This window comes from Trypanosoma conorhini (assembly GCF_003719485.1).
Source record: "Trypanosoma conorhini strain 025E chromosome Unknown Tco_14.4_contig_00378, whole genome shotgun sequence".
NCBI lineage: Eukaryota > Euglenozoa > Kinetoplastea > Trypanosomatida > Trypanosomatidae > Trypanosoma > Trypanosoma conorhini.
This window is the reverse complement of record NW_021704467.1, coordinates 1-17,101: the sequence shown is the minus strand read 5'-3', so window position 1 is coordinate 17,101 and position 17,101 is coordinate 1. Positions and strand designations below refer to the sequence as shown.

Below are 17,101 nucleotides of genomic sequence, written 5' to 3'. Positions count from 1 at the left end.
TTTAAAATTGCTTCAAAAGGAAATCCGCAGGCACACAGAAATATATAGAGAGATATATATGGGTGTATATGCCGCGTGCAAGGGTTCCGCCGCACCCTTGCTACATCTCCGCTTCTTCAGGCGGTTGGGTCGGGGCGGCGGGGGCCGCGGGCGGAGGGCCGGGGGGCCGCACCCACTCCCAGCTCAGCTCTGCCTGCTCGCTTGTAAAAAAACTGAGTTCAATAACTATCCAAAGCTGCAACTTGGTTGAAACGTTCGCGGCCTCGTCCACGGTGTAAACGTGCAGAAACTTTTCCACGCGCACAAACGGCGGGCCGCCGCCTGGATTCCGGCGCTCTATCCGCACAATCATCCTTCGACCTTCCTCGTCGGGCAAAGGGGAGGTCTCTCCACTGCCATGCGACCCGTCTGGGCGCGGCTCCCCAATACAAATCGTTTCCGATCCCACCCCTTCTTCTCCTTCCGCGGAACCCGCGCGCGAGGTTCTGCCAAATTGCGCATGCAAAAGCTCCACTGGAAACGCCATCACCGATTGCTGTGCCGCGAGGATGGCAATCCGAACGGCCTCACCCAGTTTTCTCTCCTTCACCACTTTCTTGTACGCATGCCGCGCGTTCCCCAGCGCCCTCCGAAGGGAATTGAAAACCAGCGAGCTCAGCCCTTCCTCCCCGCGCTCCCCTTCAGACGCGCGCGCCTGCGTGGCGGCATAAGGCAACGACATCCCATCGTACGCGTCACTTAGCAGCCGTTGTATGCGCTCTAGTGCGACAGAGGCGTCGCTGCAAGGGGCCCCGTCAACCATCAGCGTCTCTCGGGCGATGTCGCGTTGAAACTGCGCCCACACAAGTGGCCACGCGCCGTCTTGAAAGAGCGGCGGCGCCGCCGCCGCCAAACGCAACGACACCGCCCCGCCCGGGGCGACGGCCGTGGGCCAAATGCCACCGCCCGGAGGGGCGTGCCGTCTCCCCCCGGCCACGCCCCGCGACACCCGGCAGAAGCCCAGCAGCATATCCTCGATGAACCCCCCGCGGTCAACCAACAGCGTCCCACTCATTTTCCCCGCGAATTCCATGGATTCGTCCAGCGAAGGCAGCCGCTCATCCACCACGCGGTGGACGTAGCCCTGCGGGGTGGCCGCCGGGGAGAGGACGTACGTAAACGATTCCTCCTCCATCGGCCAGCAAAGGCCGCCGCACCCAGCAAGGAGGGTAGCAGGCAGGCGGTTCTTATGTGTCACTCCACGGCTCTCTCTCTCTCTTTTTTTCTTTCTGTCTTTTCCTTTTTTTTCCCCTTCGGGGCCCACTCCGAGCGCCACCAGACACAACAGCAATGGGGAAATGAAAGGCGCACAACCACCCCCCACAGCCGCACGACCCGGACCCGCGGCGCACGAGGATTGGAATTGACCACCGCAAACCCAAATAATGAGTCAACAGAATCAACAAATCCACCCCGCAGTGCTACGCCTCTTTGCCCCCTCCCCACTCTGCTCCGTCTCTCTGCTGGCGAAGCGGGGGCGGGGGCGGGGGTGATCTGTTCTTGGACGTCTTAAAAAAAAACAGAAGGAAAGAAGAAGAAGAGAAAACAAATTCATTTTTACTTTTTTTTTTTTTCGTTTCTTTCTCAAAAGGAGAAAATAAAATAAAATAAAACACACACACACACACACACACACACTTCGCGTTTCCCTGCAGGGAGGGGAGGTGCTGCATTTAAGAGACACCGCCGTCTCCACACACATACATAGAACCCGGGCGGGGAGCAATGCTGCATCAATGCTCCCGCAGACTCCCGAGCACACACACACAAAAAAAAGAAAACAAAAGAAAAGTTATCAACAACAACTATTAGGAGTAAAAACGAATATATGCAGCTACGCATGCCAAATAGAGAGATACAGGTACGCATGCATTCGCCCTAACGCAGTCGTGGGCTGAGGGAGAAAAAGAGCGAGCGAGCGAGCACGCGCGGGAAAGGCAAAAACACAAGCACAAACGCGCCCCCACGCTCCGTACGGTGAAGCAACAGCAGCAACGGCGGAACAACAAAGGTGTGACAAATTACTATTGCGCCATTTCCACAAGAACTTCTCTTAAGGTTTTTAAATGCCCAAACGTGGAGAAGTGGTTTCGTCGAATGCGTTCGGTATATGCCAGCAGCACCGTCGCAACTCCCATGACAACGCAGGCGCTTACACTGAGCGCAAAACCGGCCGCTAGTACATACTTCTTTCGGTGATACGACACAGCACCTGCGCACCAATCACGGTAGTAGATGCAAAGCAGCAGCACCCACTGGATAACGGCCACCGCGGTGGAGGTGTAGCCAAGCACCAGGGCATGCCGCACAAATCCAAAGAGCCCCTTGGCAAGCAAAACACCAAACAGAAAGGTGGCTGCGTTCAGAATGATAGTCAGGATGCTAAACAGCTCGACCGCCAGAAAACAGCGAAAGACGGGGCGGCACCCAAGGTTCCCCACCTCAGTGGAATTGTGGGAGGAGTTGGTTACCCAGAGAACGCTGTAGCGCTCCCTCCACAGCAGGACCTCCGTCAGGGTGCGCCTGGCGATGTCCTTGTAAAACCACTGGGGGATGGGGCACGCCACCAGGCTAAACAGAAATGCCACGAAGGCGAGCATGGCAAATGCATTCGCACCGTATTCTATGACGCGTGTGTCCATCGGAAGAGGAACCCGGTTGTACACCGCCACTCCCGCAAGGGCGCTCAACACCCAGGCCGTCATCGTGGTGGCGAATCCTAAATGCAGTTCAAACCCACGTGAGTGATAGCTTGTCCCTGCGCCGCATGCACTGAAGCTCCTCGTAAAGAGGTCAATCCCCACCGACGATTCCGCCGTTAAGACAACGAAAACGACGGCAACACAATAAATAAGCGCGAGCCGAAGTTTGGAATTTCCCCGCATAAAACGATCTCGTACCACAGAGAGAAAAAGAGTAAAGAGGGAGATGGCGAGAACCACAACGGAAAGTGCTTGCAACGCCACCACCTCCCGCCGTGCTGGGGCGCAGGCAATGAGTCCATTCCCCATGCTCCTTTTAGCACTGCCCACCGAGATGGTTGTCTTCCAAAGTTGAAACATTTCCCCGACGTTCCTTCCCTCAGGCCCCGCGGCGTACTGCTCCATGAGGAACCACGGCGCCCCCACGGCAACCGCCAAACAGACACAGATGAGGACATACGCCCCCGCCACAACTTTCGGGCCGATATCAAACTCATGCAATGGCGGCGGGCGCTGTTCGGAGGCCGTGCTGGGCTCCGGTGTCGTGGGGGCCGCCGTTGACACATCCGCGTTCAAATGTGGCCTTCTCGACCCCACATTATTTGTCTCGTTCATTGACTGCTTCTCCACACGCTACACCGTCACAACTATACCCAGAGCAATGAGAGGCAGCAGCAGCAAGGTGGGGAAATGCACAAAAAGTGAAAGTGATGCCGCATTTGGCAGCCCCGCCCGACGTGCACAGGACACCGCCACATGTTCTTTTTTCCCCCTGTTAATGAGCACGCCATCACACACTCGACTCTACTGTTATCTTAGTCGCTCTTTCCTCTCTCTCTCTCTGCCCACCCTCTTTTGTGTGTGTGTGTGTTTGCTTCGTCTCGTTCATTAACTCCGTCGCCACACGCGCATGACTAACCGCTGCATTCCACCAGCCTCATCCATGCGACTCACCTCAGCAGTCTCGAGTCCATGGATGGCAGCGCGCCTTTGGAACTCGAGCGCCCCACCATTTGTGCCAAAGTAATACTGCTTGCTGGCGATGTATGCCACCCCCCCTGCAGGGGAGAGGCAGCGGCCCAACATCGCCGCAAGCTTCTCACAGGCCTCCTCGTCGAAGGTAACATCACTGCCCAGCACCACCCGGCAGCGCACATCGTGCGCCTTCGCTTCAGCCCCATCCTCGGCAGCCTGCCATTGTAGGCGGCTCCAGTCGCCAGAGACCATCTGCACCATGGGCGGCGTTGGTGGCCGCGGCCCACACAACGCCGCGTCCTCCGCATGGCGCAGCCAGTTAGCCGCAACGTTGGGCCTGACACAAGTCTGCAACACCTCCTCGTTGTAGTCCTGAAAGATCACGCGCCGAGCCCCCAGGAGAAGTGCCGCAATGCCAGGAAGACCCTGCCCACACCCAACCTCAGCAACGAGAGGATATGCCGCAGCATCCTCCGCAAACGGCGTCGGCGGGGTGTTGTTTGCGGTGGACTCAAAAAGACGCCTGAACGTGTCCCGGTTCTCAAACATGTACTCCACCAGATACGGCGCACACGACCACACCTTCAACCCGCCATAGTACTTTCCAGGGATAATGTCCCGCCGCTCCAGTTTGCTTCCATCGCTCGTGAGCCCCGACACATCCGGGGCGCGCTGGTAGAGCAAGGGGGGGAACTGGATTCCGGCTGCACGACTCACAAGCTCCATCTGGTCCCGCGGGTCCGTCGGGTAGCACCCCGCCCACTCCCTCACCAGCTCCACTCCCAACGCGTACACGGGAAGCTGCGCGACAAGTGCCACGGGCACTGCCTCCGCGGAGTCTGCGGAGGGGCCTCCACGACGCGCCGGTGGGGGCGACGCCGCCGCCGCATCCTCATCGTCACCGTCGCCAAAGGCGAAGCGAAAGCCTTCAGAGGACATGGCAATTTCCCTCCCCCTCTATCTTCTTCTCTCTTTCCGCAGAGGATCGCCTGCCTCCGCGTGTGTCGCTAGCAGCAAAATGGGGTGGGAGGAAAGAGGAAGCAAACAAATAACAGAATAAAAGCGAACAGCTCGGTGTGTGTGTGTGTGTGTGTGTGTCAGTATATATATACATATATATTTCCGTTGCCCCGCAACTGGTCCGGCGCAGAGTCGTGTCCCTACTGGGCGCGCACTGAGAAAGCTGCAGCCCGATTCCACGACAGGCGCCAAACGACAGAAGACACACAGACAAGCAACGACAAAACAGGAGGCGTGTACGTTGCGCGACATGGCGGGGAAGCCGCGCGAGCAACAACAACAACAACGCAGACGCCTTTTACGTGTAGACTCTCCCCAGTTGATAAAAAGCGCAGTGTTTTGCTTGTTGTTTTTCGGCGTACTCGTACGAGGTGTACCCCCGTCCATTTAGCATGTCCTCCAGGCTCTTGGCGTAGAGGTGGTTGACCGACGCCGCGGTGTAGTACTCGTTGAGCGCCTGCGGGAGCAGCAAGTTCATCCCCCGTTGAAAACTGTTTTGGAGCCGCAGAAAGGGATTGATGTGCTTCATTCGCTCATAGTACAGGCAGCGATCCGTGATCTCCCGCAGCGCATCGCCGCTGCAGCCACGCTCCTGGCTGTACTGCCTAATAGCGTCGTAAAAGTGCTTAGAGTAGGCGTCCACCTGGTTCAGCAGGTTGACGCCGTCCTCGAGGCCCATCGCCAGGCCCTGCAGCCAAAAAGGGTTGCAGGTGTGGGCCGCGTCCCCCACCACCACCGCGGAGGGAAGCCCGACGCTGTTAAACAGGTTCTCGCAGTAAATGGTTGGGTGCGGTACGGCACCGCGCGCGAGCGAGCGCAGCCGACACGTCGCGTCGCTCCCCGCAAGGTCAGGGCAAAAACTACGCAGCACCTCCGCATCAGAGAGGCGCTCAATCTCGCCGGCAGGTCCATACACCATAAGCGCAAAACTGTTACTGCCCCTGTCGTCGGTGTCCGCCGCGTTGTCCTCGCCGCCGCCGCCGCCGCCGCGGTGGTGGCGCGGAAACGCAATCGCGAGCGGCACCTGGCACGGCGAGCAGACGCCACCCCGCCCCACCGCCTCCCTTCGCTTCTGCAGCCAGCGGTGGATGTGCGCGTGGCTCAGCTCGCTGCTCATAAGCAGAAACCAGCGAATGGCGAAGTCTTCATCCGCGGCGAACCCCTCCACGTCCACGAGATCGCGAAGGTTCGAGTTCGCCCCCTCCGCGGAGACAAGCAGGTCATATTCCACCGCCGCGGCGGCAAACTTCCTCTCCCACTTCGCACGGTGAAGGGTGAGGCTGGTCTCCATGCGGGGACGCCGCCTTGCTACAGCTACAGCGCCTGCAACACCCTCTCTCTTCGCGTCTTCCTCACCGCCTGCTGCGGCAGCATCGTCTTTTTGGTGAACCCCGCCGCACTGCTGCTGCTGCATTCGCCACGCATGTGTGTGGCTCTCGCGGATCGGCTTCACCACAAGCTGCTGCCTCAGCGGGTAGACCGCCTCCACGACGTGCTCGTGGAAGACGCGGCAGTTGCCTGTAGGCAGCGCCTGCACGTGGAGTTCCAGCAACTGCCGGAGCGCCAGCAGGTCCATCGACAGCATCTTGACGGCGAACGGGTGGTGCTCCGTCAGCCCACGCGTCAGCCAGCTGTTGTACGCGCCGGGGTGGTCCATAACACCCGACACGGCCACCCCGCACTGCCGCAGCTCGCCCATCGACAGCCCCGCCGCCTCCAGCGCATCCGCCGCTCGCCGCGTCACGAGGGCGTGCTGGAGGCCAACAAACGGCCCGCAGGAATGCCGCGCCGCGTCTGACGCCGCCTGGGCCGCGCCAGCCGCCTGCATCGGCGACGCGGCGCCACGCAGCGGCAGCATCAGCGGGGAGGCGTGCTGCTCAACGACGCTCGTGTGCCACCCGCGCAACGCAAAGAGCGCCGCCATCGTCAACCCCACGACACCGGCGCCGGAGATGACGACGTCGCCCTTCTGCGGCGAGGGCTCCCCGGCGAGCACGGGCTGCCAGTGCTCCCCGCGCACCGGGTAGGCGCGGTTGCTGATGGGCTGCAAGTCCAACTCCTTGGGGGGCTCCGAGGAGTCGAGCCGCCGCCCCGAGCCATCCGTGTAGCGGTTGGTTGACCCCAGAAGACGCCAGCAGCGCTTCCACATCCCCCAGCGGCTGCCACGCCCTTTTTTCCCGTTATTGTTTTGCTTTGTTTTGCTGAACAGCCTCCCGTTCCTCCGCTCCCCAGCAGCCCACGAAGAAAGCGAGCGAGAGAGAAAGGAAACAATAGATGCAGCCAAAGAAGGAGGCGAAGGTGCATGGCGCGGGAGGGGCGGCGCGGCGAAGGGCAAAACACGCACCACCGCCTGCAGCAAATGGACAATCCAAAGGTACAAAACTCCGACGCAGCAGCTCCGCCCCAGGCGTCACCCCGGGGCTCATCCACCAGTGGCACCGCTTCTTGAGCAGGCTGCAAGCATCAACAGCTCCTCCATCTCACCGATGCGGCCGCGCCGCTTCAACGCAGCGACGACCTTCGCTGCCGCCCGACGAGAGACGACGCCACTCTCGCAGGCGTGCATGAAGGAGCGGCACAGGGTTGCATTCCCCTCCGCCGTGAACATGTGGTGCCGGGCAAAGCCCCGGCTGGTGGTGGACGTCACACCGTCGTGCTCATCGCAGCAGCTGAGGTAGTCCCGCATGGCACGCAGGGCCAATTCTTCGCTTCCTGCTAGGCGCGCCGCCCGCAGGAGGGAGAGGAACACATTCACCCCCTCCGTGAGACGATACCCCTGCTTCCAGTATGCCTCATACATTGCAAGCGCGGCGGGAGGAGAAAAGACGCAGTGGCGCAGCATCTCAATCATATTCCGCTGCGGCAAAGCCGGCGCTGCCCGATCGTGCGTCAACTGACTGTAGCACCAGCAGGCCAACTCCCAGGAAAGCAGGCCACCGTCAGCTCTGGCGCCGTCATGCGAGTGCAACGGGCCTTTTTTTTGCCCCTCCCCCACCCACGTGGCATCTGTACGCATCCGATGCAGGGCTAAGTGAGCCACGAGCTGCTGCACCTTTGTCGGGCGCGACACAGTGGAGAGTGAGTGCCTAAATAGCTCCAGAGCCGCGTCCCACGAGGGGCAGCGACGGATCAGCTGCTCGGTGTAAAAGGCAGGGAAGACGACTGTCGTGTGCGGCGGCCCATCGTCGCGAAGAAACAACTCCAAGGCGGTCTCCCACGGCAAGCGTTGCGTGAGGCACGCCACATGGAAGGTATGCAGGGCATTCCGCACCCGTTGCAGCTCCTCCGCTTCCGCCTGACCCGCCCCCCGCTTCTGCGCGGCAAGCGCGTGAAACAGCCTCTTGTCGGCGCGGCAGAGCAGCCGCACCGCGGCCTGCCACCGGGCCACTGCAGCCGGGGCAGCCGCAGATTCGGAAATGCCGGCGCGGCTACACTCGTCTCTGACAGCATCCACCAACGCGCGCCACAGCCGATCTTCTGCGACAAAAAATAGTAGTGACGAGCGCAGTCTCGCCGCCGCCGCGGGTTCCACGTCGTTCACTGCAAGCTCCATCCCAAGTTGCACCACGGGACGCATGCGTGCGAGACGTGCGATGAAGGCCGCCGCGCGTCTCCCCTCGCCGCGCAGCTCGGACTCCGCCCTCAGTAAGATTCTCTCATGCAACTTCATCAGGAACGCGCAAAAAATGTGTCGCAGCCGCGCCTGGGGAGAGGCACCGCCGCCACCCTCGCCCTCCACGAGGCCCGCAGCGGTGGTCACGCCACTCTGCTGCAGAAGCGCCGTCGGCGTCAGCCCCACGAGAGCCGTGATCTGCGACTCCAGGCTGGCGGAGGTGCGGGTGGAGGCGGCCACCGTGGCCGGCAGGAGCCCAACAACCCAACACCACGCGGAGACAAATCGGCGGTGTGCTTCCTCGCCCTCTTGCACCCGCAGCGCCGCCGTCAGCGCCGGAAGCAGCCGCGAGGCCAGCCAGTAAATGTCACGCCACGAACCCATCAGCAACGCGGCCTGTACAAAGCGTGCAACCACGTGCTCCACCGCGGCGCTCTCGGTGTGCGCGGGCGGCGCCGTCGCCATCCCCGCCAGCAGCGCCTCGACGGCCAGCGAGGCCACACCCCGCCCAGAGAGCTCCAGGAGACGCAGCAGCAACTCCTGCGTGTTGTCCGCCCCGCGGCACGAGGTCTCGCCGGCCTTCATCGACGTAGAAGAGGCGGCAACGTCGCAGACGAAACGAAAGAGGAGTCCCACCACGGCCTCCGTCGTCGTGCAGACGTCCCACGCGGCGGCGATGTTCGCGCCACGGCAAGTACCACCGTTGCTGCAGCTATGATCCTCGGCGTCGGCAGCGGTTCGGTCGGCGGAAGGGGCACCCGTCGCCGCGTCCAAGAGGCCAGGCAGCGTCAGAAAATGTGTCTCGCACGCCATAAGAGTCCGCCACGCTGCCGGCAGCGGTGTAACCGACGTATGCGGCAGAGAAGTATAAATACTGACGGCATCACCGCCGCCTCCCGCCTCCTCCCCAAGGACCTGAGTGTATAGCTTGAAAAGGGCCAGCCGCACGGCACGCCCCGGAAACGCCATCTCCAGAAGGAGCAGCAGGGAGGCGGCCACAAGTGCAATATCCACCAGACACACCCGATCCTCCTGCAGCGAGCGTTCCCGCACCCCATGGCGCAGCAGATGCGGAATAAGGCGCTCCAGCAGCAGGCACGAGAGTGGGACTGTGGGCGGCGGCGCCACGGTCCCCGTATGGTGGGGCGAGAGCGGCAAACGACTTTGCAACACCCTGTGGAGCAGGCCGAACACCGACTTCCACACCTCCGCGTGTGCAACCGCCTTCTCCCCGCACGCCGGCCAAAGGCGTTTCCAAAGCGTTTCGCCGAGGTGACGCAACTCAGACGGCTCCACAGCTTCACGCCGAAGGAGCGACTTTTGAAGCGAGGACGAAGACGCCACGTAATCGGCAAGTTCTCCCATTAACCCATAAAGCGGACTCGGCGGGATAGAGGAAGCGGAAGAGGAGCGGGGTCGTGTGTGTCGGCCCAACAGGGCAAGGAAAGAGCCATCGTCGCAGAACTCCGCGGCGTGCGGCCCGTACAGCTCCATCGCAGCCATCAAGGCCCTGTCGAGGTCCACGCGGGGCGGTGCCGCCTCCAGTGCGTCACGGAGCAGCTGAAGCGCCTGGTCCCACCGCAGCCAGAGACGAATGTGAGCCGCCTGCATCGCCGCCCTCGAGCTTTCAGAAGGCCTATGCGACGACACAGTTTGGGTGTCATGCTCCACACCCATAGGCGTTCCTCCCTTCCGAGGAGCGCCGTCTGCCGGCTGCAGCGCGCCGGAGAGCATGATGCCCGAGAAGACATGCAGCGGTGCAGCAACAGGGGCCCCATCGCCACGTTCCGCACAGGGAGTGCGAAGCAGCAGCCACATGGCGGTGCCGCGCATCAGCGCCGGGCTGCAGCCAAGCGAGCGTCCAGCGGAGACCGCAACAACGTGCCCCAGGATGGCGTCCATCACAGTCAGCTGAAGGTCGTGAAGTTGACCGCCTAGCAACAAGGCGAGCATTCGCCTTTCCACAATTTTTGGAAAGGCAGAGAGAAGCCGATACACGGTGTGCCGCGTGGCAGCCGCGTGCTCGGCGTCCCCCGCGACGTCTGCCGGCTCCAACGCCAGTAAGGCGGCGGTGCAGGTCTCCTCCTCCATTCGAGCGACGGCGCGGGCGGCGGGGGAGGCAGTGAGGAGACGCAGCACCCTTGACGCCTGGCTTCCGTCCACCGCCGGCGGCCTCTCCAACGAGGCCCAGAAGTGACTCTGCGCCTGCAACGTGTTAAATACCGCGACGAGCGCGGCTGGACTCCACAGGGCTTTGAGTGTCTCCTGCGACGTGGATTGGGCCGCGTCTACAATAGCCCGCAAACACGCACGCGGGCAGCAGGACCAAGACATGACCTTCTGTGCCATTTGCGGCAGCTCCGCCTGCCCTTCACAGAGCAGCATGTAAATGAGGGTGCAGCCGGCCTGTTGCATGGTGCGCAAGTGCTGTGGCGAAACGAGGGTTAGGTGATCCTCAAAGGGGGCCCGCGCGGAGATCCCACTGGAAAGCGGCGGGAGCGTTTCGTGCTTCGCCGCGGCAGACGTCTTCGGCGTGCGTGGGGCGGAGTCAGCGGCGGCTGCGGTTTCCGTGACCCTCACGGTAATGCCGTGGATGCCATCCAGGAGAAGCGGCACAACCAGCTGCCGCCCCGCATCGCCCCCGCACGGGGGCGAAGGGGAATGCAGCCCCTGCCAGGCCTCCAGCGTGGTGACGTCGTTGACCAACGCCGCAACCATGCGCGTCTCGGTTTCTATTTCCTCCCTTCGCGTTTGCAGCGGCGGTGTGGCGGTGGGGGCTGCCGCATTGCTGCTCATCACAAGCAGCCAACGCTCCACGCGCAGGGGCGTGGCGTACGACGCAGGCAAGCACGCAACCTGCGAGCACAGCAGCCAGCGGTAGTGCTGCTGCAGCGCGGCCAACAGGTCGCCGCCGGCGTGAGGGCGGCTAAACGCGGTGAACCAAACGTACAGCGTGTAGTTGACGTCCCAGACGCAGTTCATGACCTTTTCAAGGCACGCAGCTACTTCCGCGCCAACCGCCGTCCAGGCAGCGCCCAACGAGGCAAGGAACCACTGCGTAAAGGCTTCGCAAAGCCCCATGTACTCTACAGCCCCCTTCTCCACGGACTCCTCCAGGTGCCTCGCCGCATCGTTGGCGCGAGTGGGCGCTCCCTCCTCACCCCCTTGACTACGACGCCGGTGCGCATCAAGCGAGATCTTCATGATGAGAAAATGGAAGGTGCGACGCAGTTTGTCTAACACGGCAGCCAAACTCTCCGCGAGGGCGCTTACTCTTCCAGGCGTTGTCCTTGTCGCTGTTGCTGCTGCTGCGGCAACGGCGGTGGGGAGGAGTTGATTGGCCTGCAACAGCCGCGGAAACAACTGACGCACCAATGGCCAGTCGTGCAGCACCTCCTCGTGAGGTCCGCTGGTGAGGCACTGAACCACAACCGTCAGCGCCGTCAGCGCCTCCGAGCACAGCCGATGGCGCGACCCCGTTGCTGCTGCTGCTGCTGCTGCGGTGGCGGCATCCTCCACTTCGCACCGGAGGAGCCTCAGCAGCAGAGGCTGCAGGAAACGCACGAGGCGCCGCAGCAACCCCTTCACACGATGCCGGCCTGCCCACACGAGCGTCTCCAAGAGAAGTTCGTGCGACAGCCACATGGCGGGGTCGACGAGGCCGGGCGACGCGTCCAGCGAGGCGAGGAGCGTCTCGAGCGCGGGAGGGGCGGCATCGTCCAGCAGCCAGCCCGCGGCGACGCCCTCCACAAATCCCTCCTCAGGGCGGTCGCAGCGCCGCACAAAGGCCCTGAGAACCCGGAGTGTTGATTCAGTGGCCTGCAACTCGGCGGAGGAGCGCCGCGAGAGCGGGCTGCGGAACCACCGCAGGCAGCGCAGACACTCCTGCCAAAGCGTCCAACGGCTCACATGCGACGCGCCTATTTGATGCCAAACGGCATGGAGCACCACCGTCAACACAAGCTCCGCCTCAGCGCGAATCCCCTCGTTCGCTTGGCCTGGAAGCCAAAGAACTATTTCCTCTAGGCGGTCTCTCAAGGCGTAGAGTAACGCCGTCGGCGGCTCAGCCCGCGTCTGCAGCTGTTGCAAAAGCTGCAGCGTCTCCGCGAAGAGCGACGCAAAGGCGCCTGCCCCGCCCTCTCGTTCATCATGGATCGCAATAAGCTGCAGCAGAGCGTGCACGGCATCGTTTGCGGCATATGCGACGTCGCCATCTAAGCCTTGCCGAGGATCCTGGGGCCGCGCTTCTGCATCCACGCTGCGTTTGACGCTCTCGAGCAGCTGCATTGCCATACTGCCGTCAATCCAGCCCTTCGAGAAGGCGCGTTGGGTTAACTGCAGTGCGGCGGAGGGGTGGGAGGCCGCACTGCACACGGTGTGACGAATTGCCACTGCCGTGATGGCGGTGCAGCTGTAGCGATCCGCGTAGTTTACCGCATCGGTCGCAGTAACGCCTGGGCGACGGCGGGCCTCCGCCGCCTCCCGTAGAAGTTCCTCGTCACGGATAACATGCGTCAGGACACTAAAGGCGGCCTCCCACTGGTGCTGTTGCTGCAGCAACTGGGTGGCGAGACCCACGACGAGGGTGTCCGGCCTTCGAATGAGCGCCACGTGGGAGAGCGCCTTGACCCACGTGGGTTGCGGCGCACCACCGCCTGTGCGTCTGCCCGCTTCCGCGCCCTCGTCTGTGGATGCCTGCAGAAGCCTCAGCAGCGGCGCATACACGGCGAGCGAGGTCCCACATGAGGCATTCTCAGCCCCGGAAAGCTGCCGCCGTGCGCTCTGGAGAAACCTCTCGTAAACCGCCAAGGAAAGCGATGTGAGATCTTGCAGGGCGTGATGTCGCGGTGTCGCGACGTCAAAGCGGCGGTGAATGAGCTCCAGCTGAATGCTGCGCAGCACGATGTCGTACATCTCTCTGGCACAACGGCAGACGCGGCAGACGCGGCGGGGTGCCTGAGCGGGTGGCAGAGCACCGCAGCAACGTCGTCGTCGTCGTCGTCGTCTTCTGCACGGCCCGGCAGCCCTTTTGCCTCCGCCGCCTCAAGCAGTTGGAGAAGCAGCGGGAGGTCGCGCTGCACCATGGCGGCCTGCGCCACCATCACCCGGCCCCGCGCGGTCCACATGCCGGCGGGGAGGCTCAGATGCAGCCAAAGCATCTTGGCGTACTGCTGCGACCTGCGAAGCACGAGAAGGGCGTCCTCCAAAACCCGCCGCCCCAACTTCGTCCCCTGCGCCTCCGGCTGCGCCGCCGCGAGGTGCCGCAGCAGACGCAGACTCAGCGCCCAGTCCCCAACTTCGCGAGCCGCAGTGCTGAGGAGGGGCAGAACCCCGTCGCCGAGGTCCACCGTACGGCTGCAGTCACGGTAGGCGTCCAGCACGGCCAGGTGCCTTCCCGCCGCCGCCATCATGGACATGAACAGCAGCACCGTCTCTCGCTCCCGCACACGATGCAGGAATGAGGAGAAAAGCAGCAGCGCCGCCTCCCATAAATGTTCTGGCGCCGCCGTCTCCCTTCGCACGGCGGGAGAGCCGGAAACGGGCCTTGCGGCAGCCATACGATGCAGGAATGGCCCCCGATGGTCTGTCGGCAGCGGCACAAGCAGCGTCCTGCCGTGGCCGCTGCCGGCTGCGCCTATGATTGAGTGCACACCTCCAAGGCGATAGGCCTCCAGCGCCAGTCGTAGCAGGCCATCAGAGACCGGCAAACACGCCTCACGTGCGCCGTCAAAGCACAGCAGTGCTTCTTCCCAGTGTCCCCGTGAGACCGCGGCGGCCATGAACCATTCGTAGGTCTCAGAATTTGGCTGGAGTGAAGCGGCCGGTTGGGGCGGGCCACGGACATCAGCGACGGCGTCCAGCGTACGCAGCGCCTCTTCCTCGCCTCCGCCAGCCTCGGAGGTGAGGATGCTGTCGAGAAACATCTCCACCTGCCGCATCTGCCGCCAACGCCTCTCGCGAACAGTGATGCCCAGCAGCACGTTGATGTGTGCAATGGATGGAGCAACGGTGTGCCGCGCCACGGCCTCGCTAAAGAGCTGAAATGCAGCATACCACGTCGCAACCACTTCCTCGTCCATCTGCGCGATGGCCGCACCCGCCCCTCCCCCCGCGCCCACCGCCGATTCCGCCATGGGGCAGGCGGGAGGGGCTCGCCCCGCGTCCTGGTGCGTGCCGGCGGACTCCCTCCTGCTCTTTAGGAGCAGCGCCCGCAGAATCCGCGGCGTCTGCGGCGCCGCTGCGCCCTGGGAAGCAGCTGCCAGCGCGCTCACGACGCGCTGCGGGTCCTTCGCGTGCCTATCGACGCGAGGCGGAGAGGCATCGCATGCTGCCTGCGCCGCGGCCGCGCCGCCCGCCGTGGACGCCGCGATGCAAAGCAGCGACGTGGTGAGGCCGTCGACGGGAGACCGTTTTTTCGCCTCCTCGTGGCTGCGGCCGCCGCGTTGCCGGCGGTGCGGCACCCGGCGCAGCAGCTCCGCGATGACGGCGTCGCAGCAGCATCTCCGCATCGGATCGCCCCACCGCCTCCCCGCTTCGTCCTAACGAGCAGAACCGACGCTAAAAGAAATTCCACCCACCCCCTTCTTCTTCTTCTTCTTCCTCGCCGAACGCGAACACGACGTCCGCAGAGGCCAGGAGAGCGCAGAGAGCGAGCGAGAGAGCGAGCGAGCAAGGGGATTTCCCATCCACACACGCAGGAGCAAATGCCACCCCCTTTTTCATTCGCCTGTGGGGTTCCTCCCCTCCCCCCCCTGGCGTGTTTTTTTTTCTTCATTGTCTCTCATCCACACCCACACTCTTCTCCCTCCTTCGCCTCTTCCGTCTAGTCGGCCCCACCCCTTCTTTATTCCCTTGTGCTTCGTTAGGCGCCACATCGCTCGCGTCTCCCTCGCGAGGAGGTGGTGCGTGCGGGTTCATGTCTGCTGGGGGACGGGCGGGAACAACTCGTCAAACGCCGCGGTGAAGGAGGTCTGGTAGTAGAGCGCGAAGTACTGCGCCTGCATCCGCAGGAGCGCCCCACCCACGCCGGTGGCCAGCAGCACGAGATTCCAAAGCAGCTGCATGGGGAAGGTGGGCGCGAGGCCGAGCGCGTCCCGCAGCCGCAGGAAGCCCGCACGCGAGACGGTGGGCGGGGTGTCCACCTCCACCCGGCCAAAGCCGCCGTAGAAGAGGGTGGCGATCGCCGGCGCCGCCTCGGGCGAGGTGGCGAGCGGCGCCGCGGAGTCGGCACTGCGGCTGTTCTCGCGGTCAAACTTCTCCTGGATGCACGTGCGGGGCAAGTCGCCCTCGGCAAACGTCATCTTCATAAAGAACCGCGGGTAGCTGCCGCGGAGGGAGGAGGCAAAAAAGCGAAACTCCACCGCCCGACCCGTGGGACTCAGCACGCGGCTGCAGATGGCACACTTCCGCTCGTCGTCCCAGGCGTGCTGGTGCACGTCGGAGAAGGTGACGTGGTGCAGCAGAAAGAGGTAAACCAGCGTGTCGCAAAGGGGGTGGCGCAGCCGGCAGCACCCCGTCGCGCCGGCGGCAGCGGGGGCGATTAAAACGCCACCCGACGCGGCTGCCGCGGACGACGACGACGGTGCGGGAGCCGCAACGGGGAAAAAGACGCCCGAGAGGTCGCCGTCCACGTCTCCCGCGTTTAGGTCTTCGCCGCCGCCGCCGAGGAAGAGCGAGGTCGACTGCAGCTCCGCCTGCGGAAGCAAACCCTGCTTCGTGGCGATGTCCGGCCGCAGCGAGGGGTGGCAGCACTCCCACGCATACACCAGGGCGCTCAGAAACTCCCCAAGCGCGGCCTCCCGCTCCAACGGCGTCCCCTCGCGGCGGTGCGGCGGCGGCAGGCCAAACTCAAGCCGAAAGAAGCGAATCACGTGAAGGCCGTCGATCATGGGGCGCCCCCCCGCCGCCGCGTCGACGCCGTCGTCGAGAAAAAACAGCGCCTTTCGCAGCTGCAGAGAGCGGCCTCCCGATTTTGCTGGCCGCGCGCCCGCAGCGGCGGCGGCGTCCACCGGGGGCGCCACGAGAAGGAGCAGCGGCCCCACGTAGAGCCCGACACGCGTGACGCGCCCCTCCACCTCGTCCTGCGACTCCGCAATCCTCAAGCCGCTGCCGCACTCGTGTCGAGAGAGGCGCGGCAGCGCCCGGCTCGGGGCCGACACAAGCGGCAGCACACGGCCCCCGCCGCGCCCCGCTTCAGCCAAGGCGGAGGACGCGGGTTGGAGGTAGCTGTGAAAACACGCGCTAACACGCTCGATCCACACGTTCTGCCAATGCGACTCGCTCTGGGTCACGGCGGCGAACGAGGAGGAGAGCCTCGCCGCCGTCCGCAGCGTGGCGGGGGTGGGAAGAAAAGCGAGGACGAGCTGCAGGACGTCGAGCGGGAGCCGCGACAGAGACAGCGACGGTCGCTCGTGCGCCCCATTCGCCGCCTCGACGTCGAGTCTCGCCATGGCACGTGCAGGCGTTTGTATTCAGACTCCGTGTTTGGTTGGGCGGCGACGCTGCCGGCTTCCCCCCACTCCGCTTCCTCTCTCACCCGACGAACAGTAATAACGGAACAACTAGACTAAAAAAGAAGACGCTACTTCTCCCCCCCCCCAAAGCCACACAGTGAGCAAACACACAAAGAAAAAAAAAGAAATGGAGGGAGGGAGTGACACAGACACACACACACACACAAACAAACAGAGATGGAGAGACGGGGTAAGGCAGGCGGAAGACATACGAGGAAAGGATTGAGCCGCACACGAAG

At 63.3% G+C, this 17,101-nt stretch overlaps 7 protein-coding genes across 7 annotated transcripts, besides 10 other annotated features; all 7 read right to left on the bottom strand.

Moving 5' to 3' along the window:
* Positions 1-100: 100 nt before the first annotated feature.
* Tco025E_05983 (uncharacterized protein) lies at positions 101-1,174 on the bottom strand (the record flags this gene model as incomplete). The annotated part of the gene is made up of 1 exon (XM_029372873.1): positions 101-1,174. The coding sequence occupies one exon, from the start codon at positions 1,172-1,174 to the stop codon at positions 101-103; it is 1,074 nt and encodes a 357-aa protein (XP_029227016.1).
* Positions 1,175-1,244: 70 nt separating this feature from the next.
* Positions 1,245-1,288: a sequence feature (A-rich).
* Positions 1,289-1,593: 305 nt separating this feature from the next.
* Positions 1,594-1,622: a sequence feature (A-rich).
* Positions 1,623-1,651: 29 nt separating this feature from the next.
* Positions 1,652-1,677: a microsatellite.
* Positions 1,678-1,805: 128 nt separating this feature from the next.
* Positions 1,806-1,844: a microsatellite.
* A 219-nt stretch (positions 1,845-2,063) lies between these two features.
* On the bottom strand, positions 2,064-3,356 carry Tco025E_05982 (uncharacterized protein; the record flags this gene model as incomplete). The annotated part of the gene is made up of 1 exon (XM_029372872.1): positions 2,064-3,356. The coding sequence occupies one exon, from the start codon at positions 3,354-3,356 to the stop codon at positions 2,064-2,066; it is 1,293 nt and encodes a 430-aa protein (XP_029227015.1).
* Positions 3,357-3,560: 204 nt separating this feature from the next.
* Positions 3,561-3,584: a microsatellite.
* A 45-nt stretch (positions 3,585-3,629) lies between these two features.
* Tco025E_05981 (uncharacterized protein) lies at positions 3,630-4,655 on the bottom strand (the record flags this gene model as incomplete). Its single annotated transcript, XM_029372871.1, has 1 exon — positions 3,630-4,655. The coding sequence occupies one exon, from the start codon at positions 4,653-4,655 to the stop codon at positions 3,630-3,632; it is 1,026 nt and encodes a 341-aa protein (XP_029227014.1).
* A 135-nt stretch (positions 4,656-4,790) lies between these two features.
* Positions 4,791-4,814: a microsatellite.
* A 3-nt stretch (positions 4,815-4,817) lies between these two features.
* Positions 4,818-4,836: a microsatellite.
* Positions 4,837-5,034: 198 nt separating this feature from the next.
* Tco025E_05980 (putative flavoprotein monooxygenase) lies at positions 5,035-6,885 on the bottom strand (the record flags this gene model as incomplete). Its single annotated transcript, XM_029372870.1, has 1 exon — positions 5,035-6,885. One exon carries the CDS (start codon positions 6,883-6,885, stop codon positions 5,035-5,037), a length of 1,851 nt encoding a protein of 616 aa, XP_029227013.1.
* A 273-nt stretch (positions 6,886-7,158) lies between these two features.
* Tco025E_05979 (uncharacterized protein) lies at positions 7,159-12,642 on the bottom strand (the record flags this gene model as incomplete). Its single annotated transcript, XM_029372869.1, has 1 exon — positions 7,159-12,642. The coding sequence occupies one exon, from the start codon at positions 12,640-12,642 to the stop codon at positions 7,159-7,161; it is 5,484 nt and encodes a 1,827-aa protein (XP_029227012.1).
* A 413-nt stretch (positions 12,643-13,055) lies between these two features.
* Positions 13,056-14,858, bottom strand: Tco025E_05978 (uncharacterized protein; the record flags this gene model as incomplete). The annotated part of the gene is made up of 1 exon (XM_029372868.1): positions 13,056-14,858. The coding sequence occupies one exon, from the start codon at positions 14,856-14,858 to the stop codon at positions 13,056-13,058; it is 1,803 nt and encodes a 600-aa protein (XP_029227011.1).
* Positions 14,859-14,930: 72 nt separating this feature from the next.
* Positions 14,931-14,952: a microsatellite.
* A 35-nt stretch (positions 14,953-14,987) lies between these two features.
* Positions 14,988-15,023: a microsatellite.
* A 240-nt stretch (positions 15,024-15,263) lies between these two features.
* Positions 15,264-16,799, bottom strand: Tco025E_05977 (uncharacterized protein; the record flags this gene model as incomplete). Its single annotated transcript, XM_029372867.1, has 1 exon — positions 15,264-16,799. The coding sequence occupies one exon, from the start codon at positions 16,797-16,799 to the stop codon at positions 15,264-15,266; it is 1,536 nt and encodes a 511-aa protein (XP_029227010.1).
* Positions 16,800-17,005: 206 nt separating this feature from the next.
* Positions 17,006-17,036: a microsatellite.
* Between the last annotated feature and the right edge of the window lie 65 nt (positions 17,037-17,101).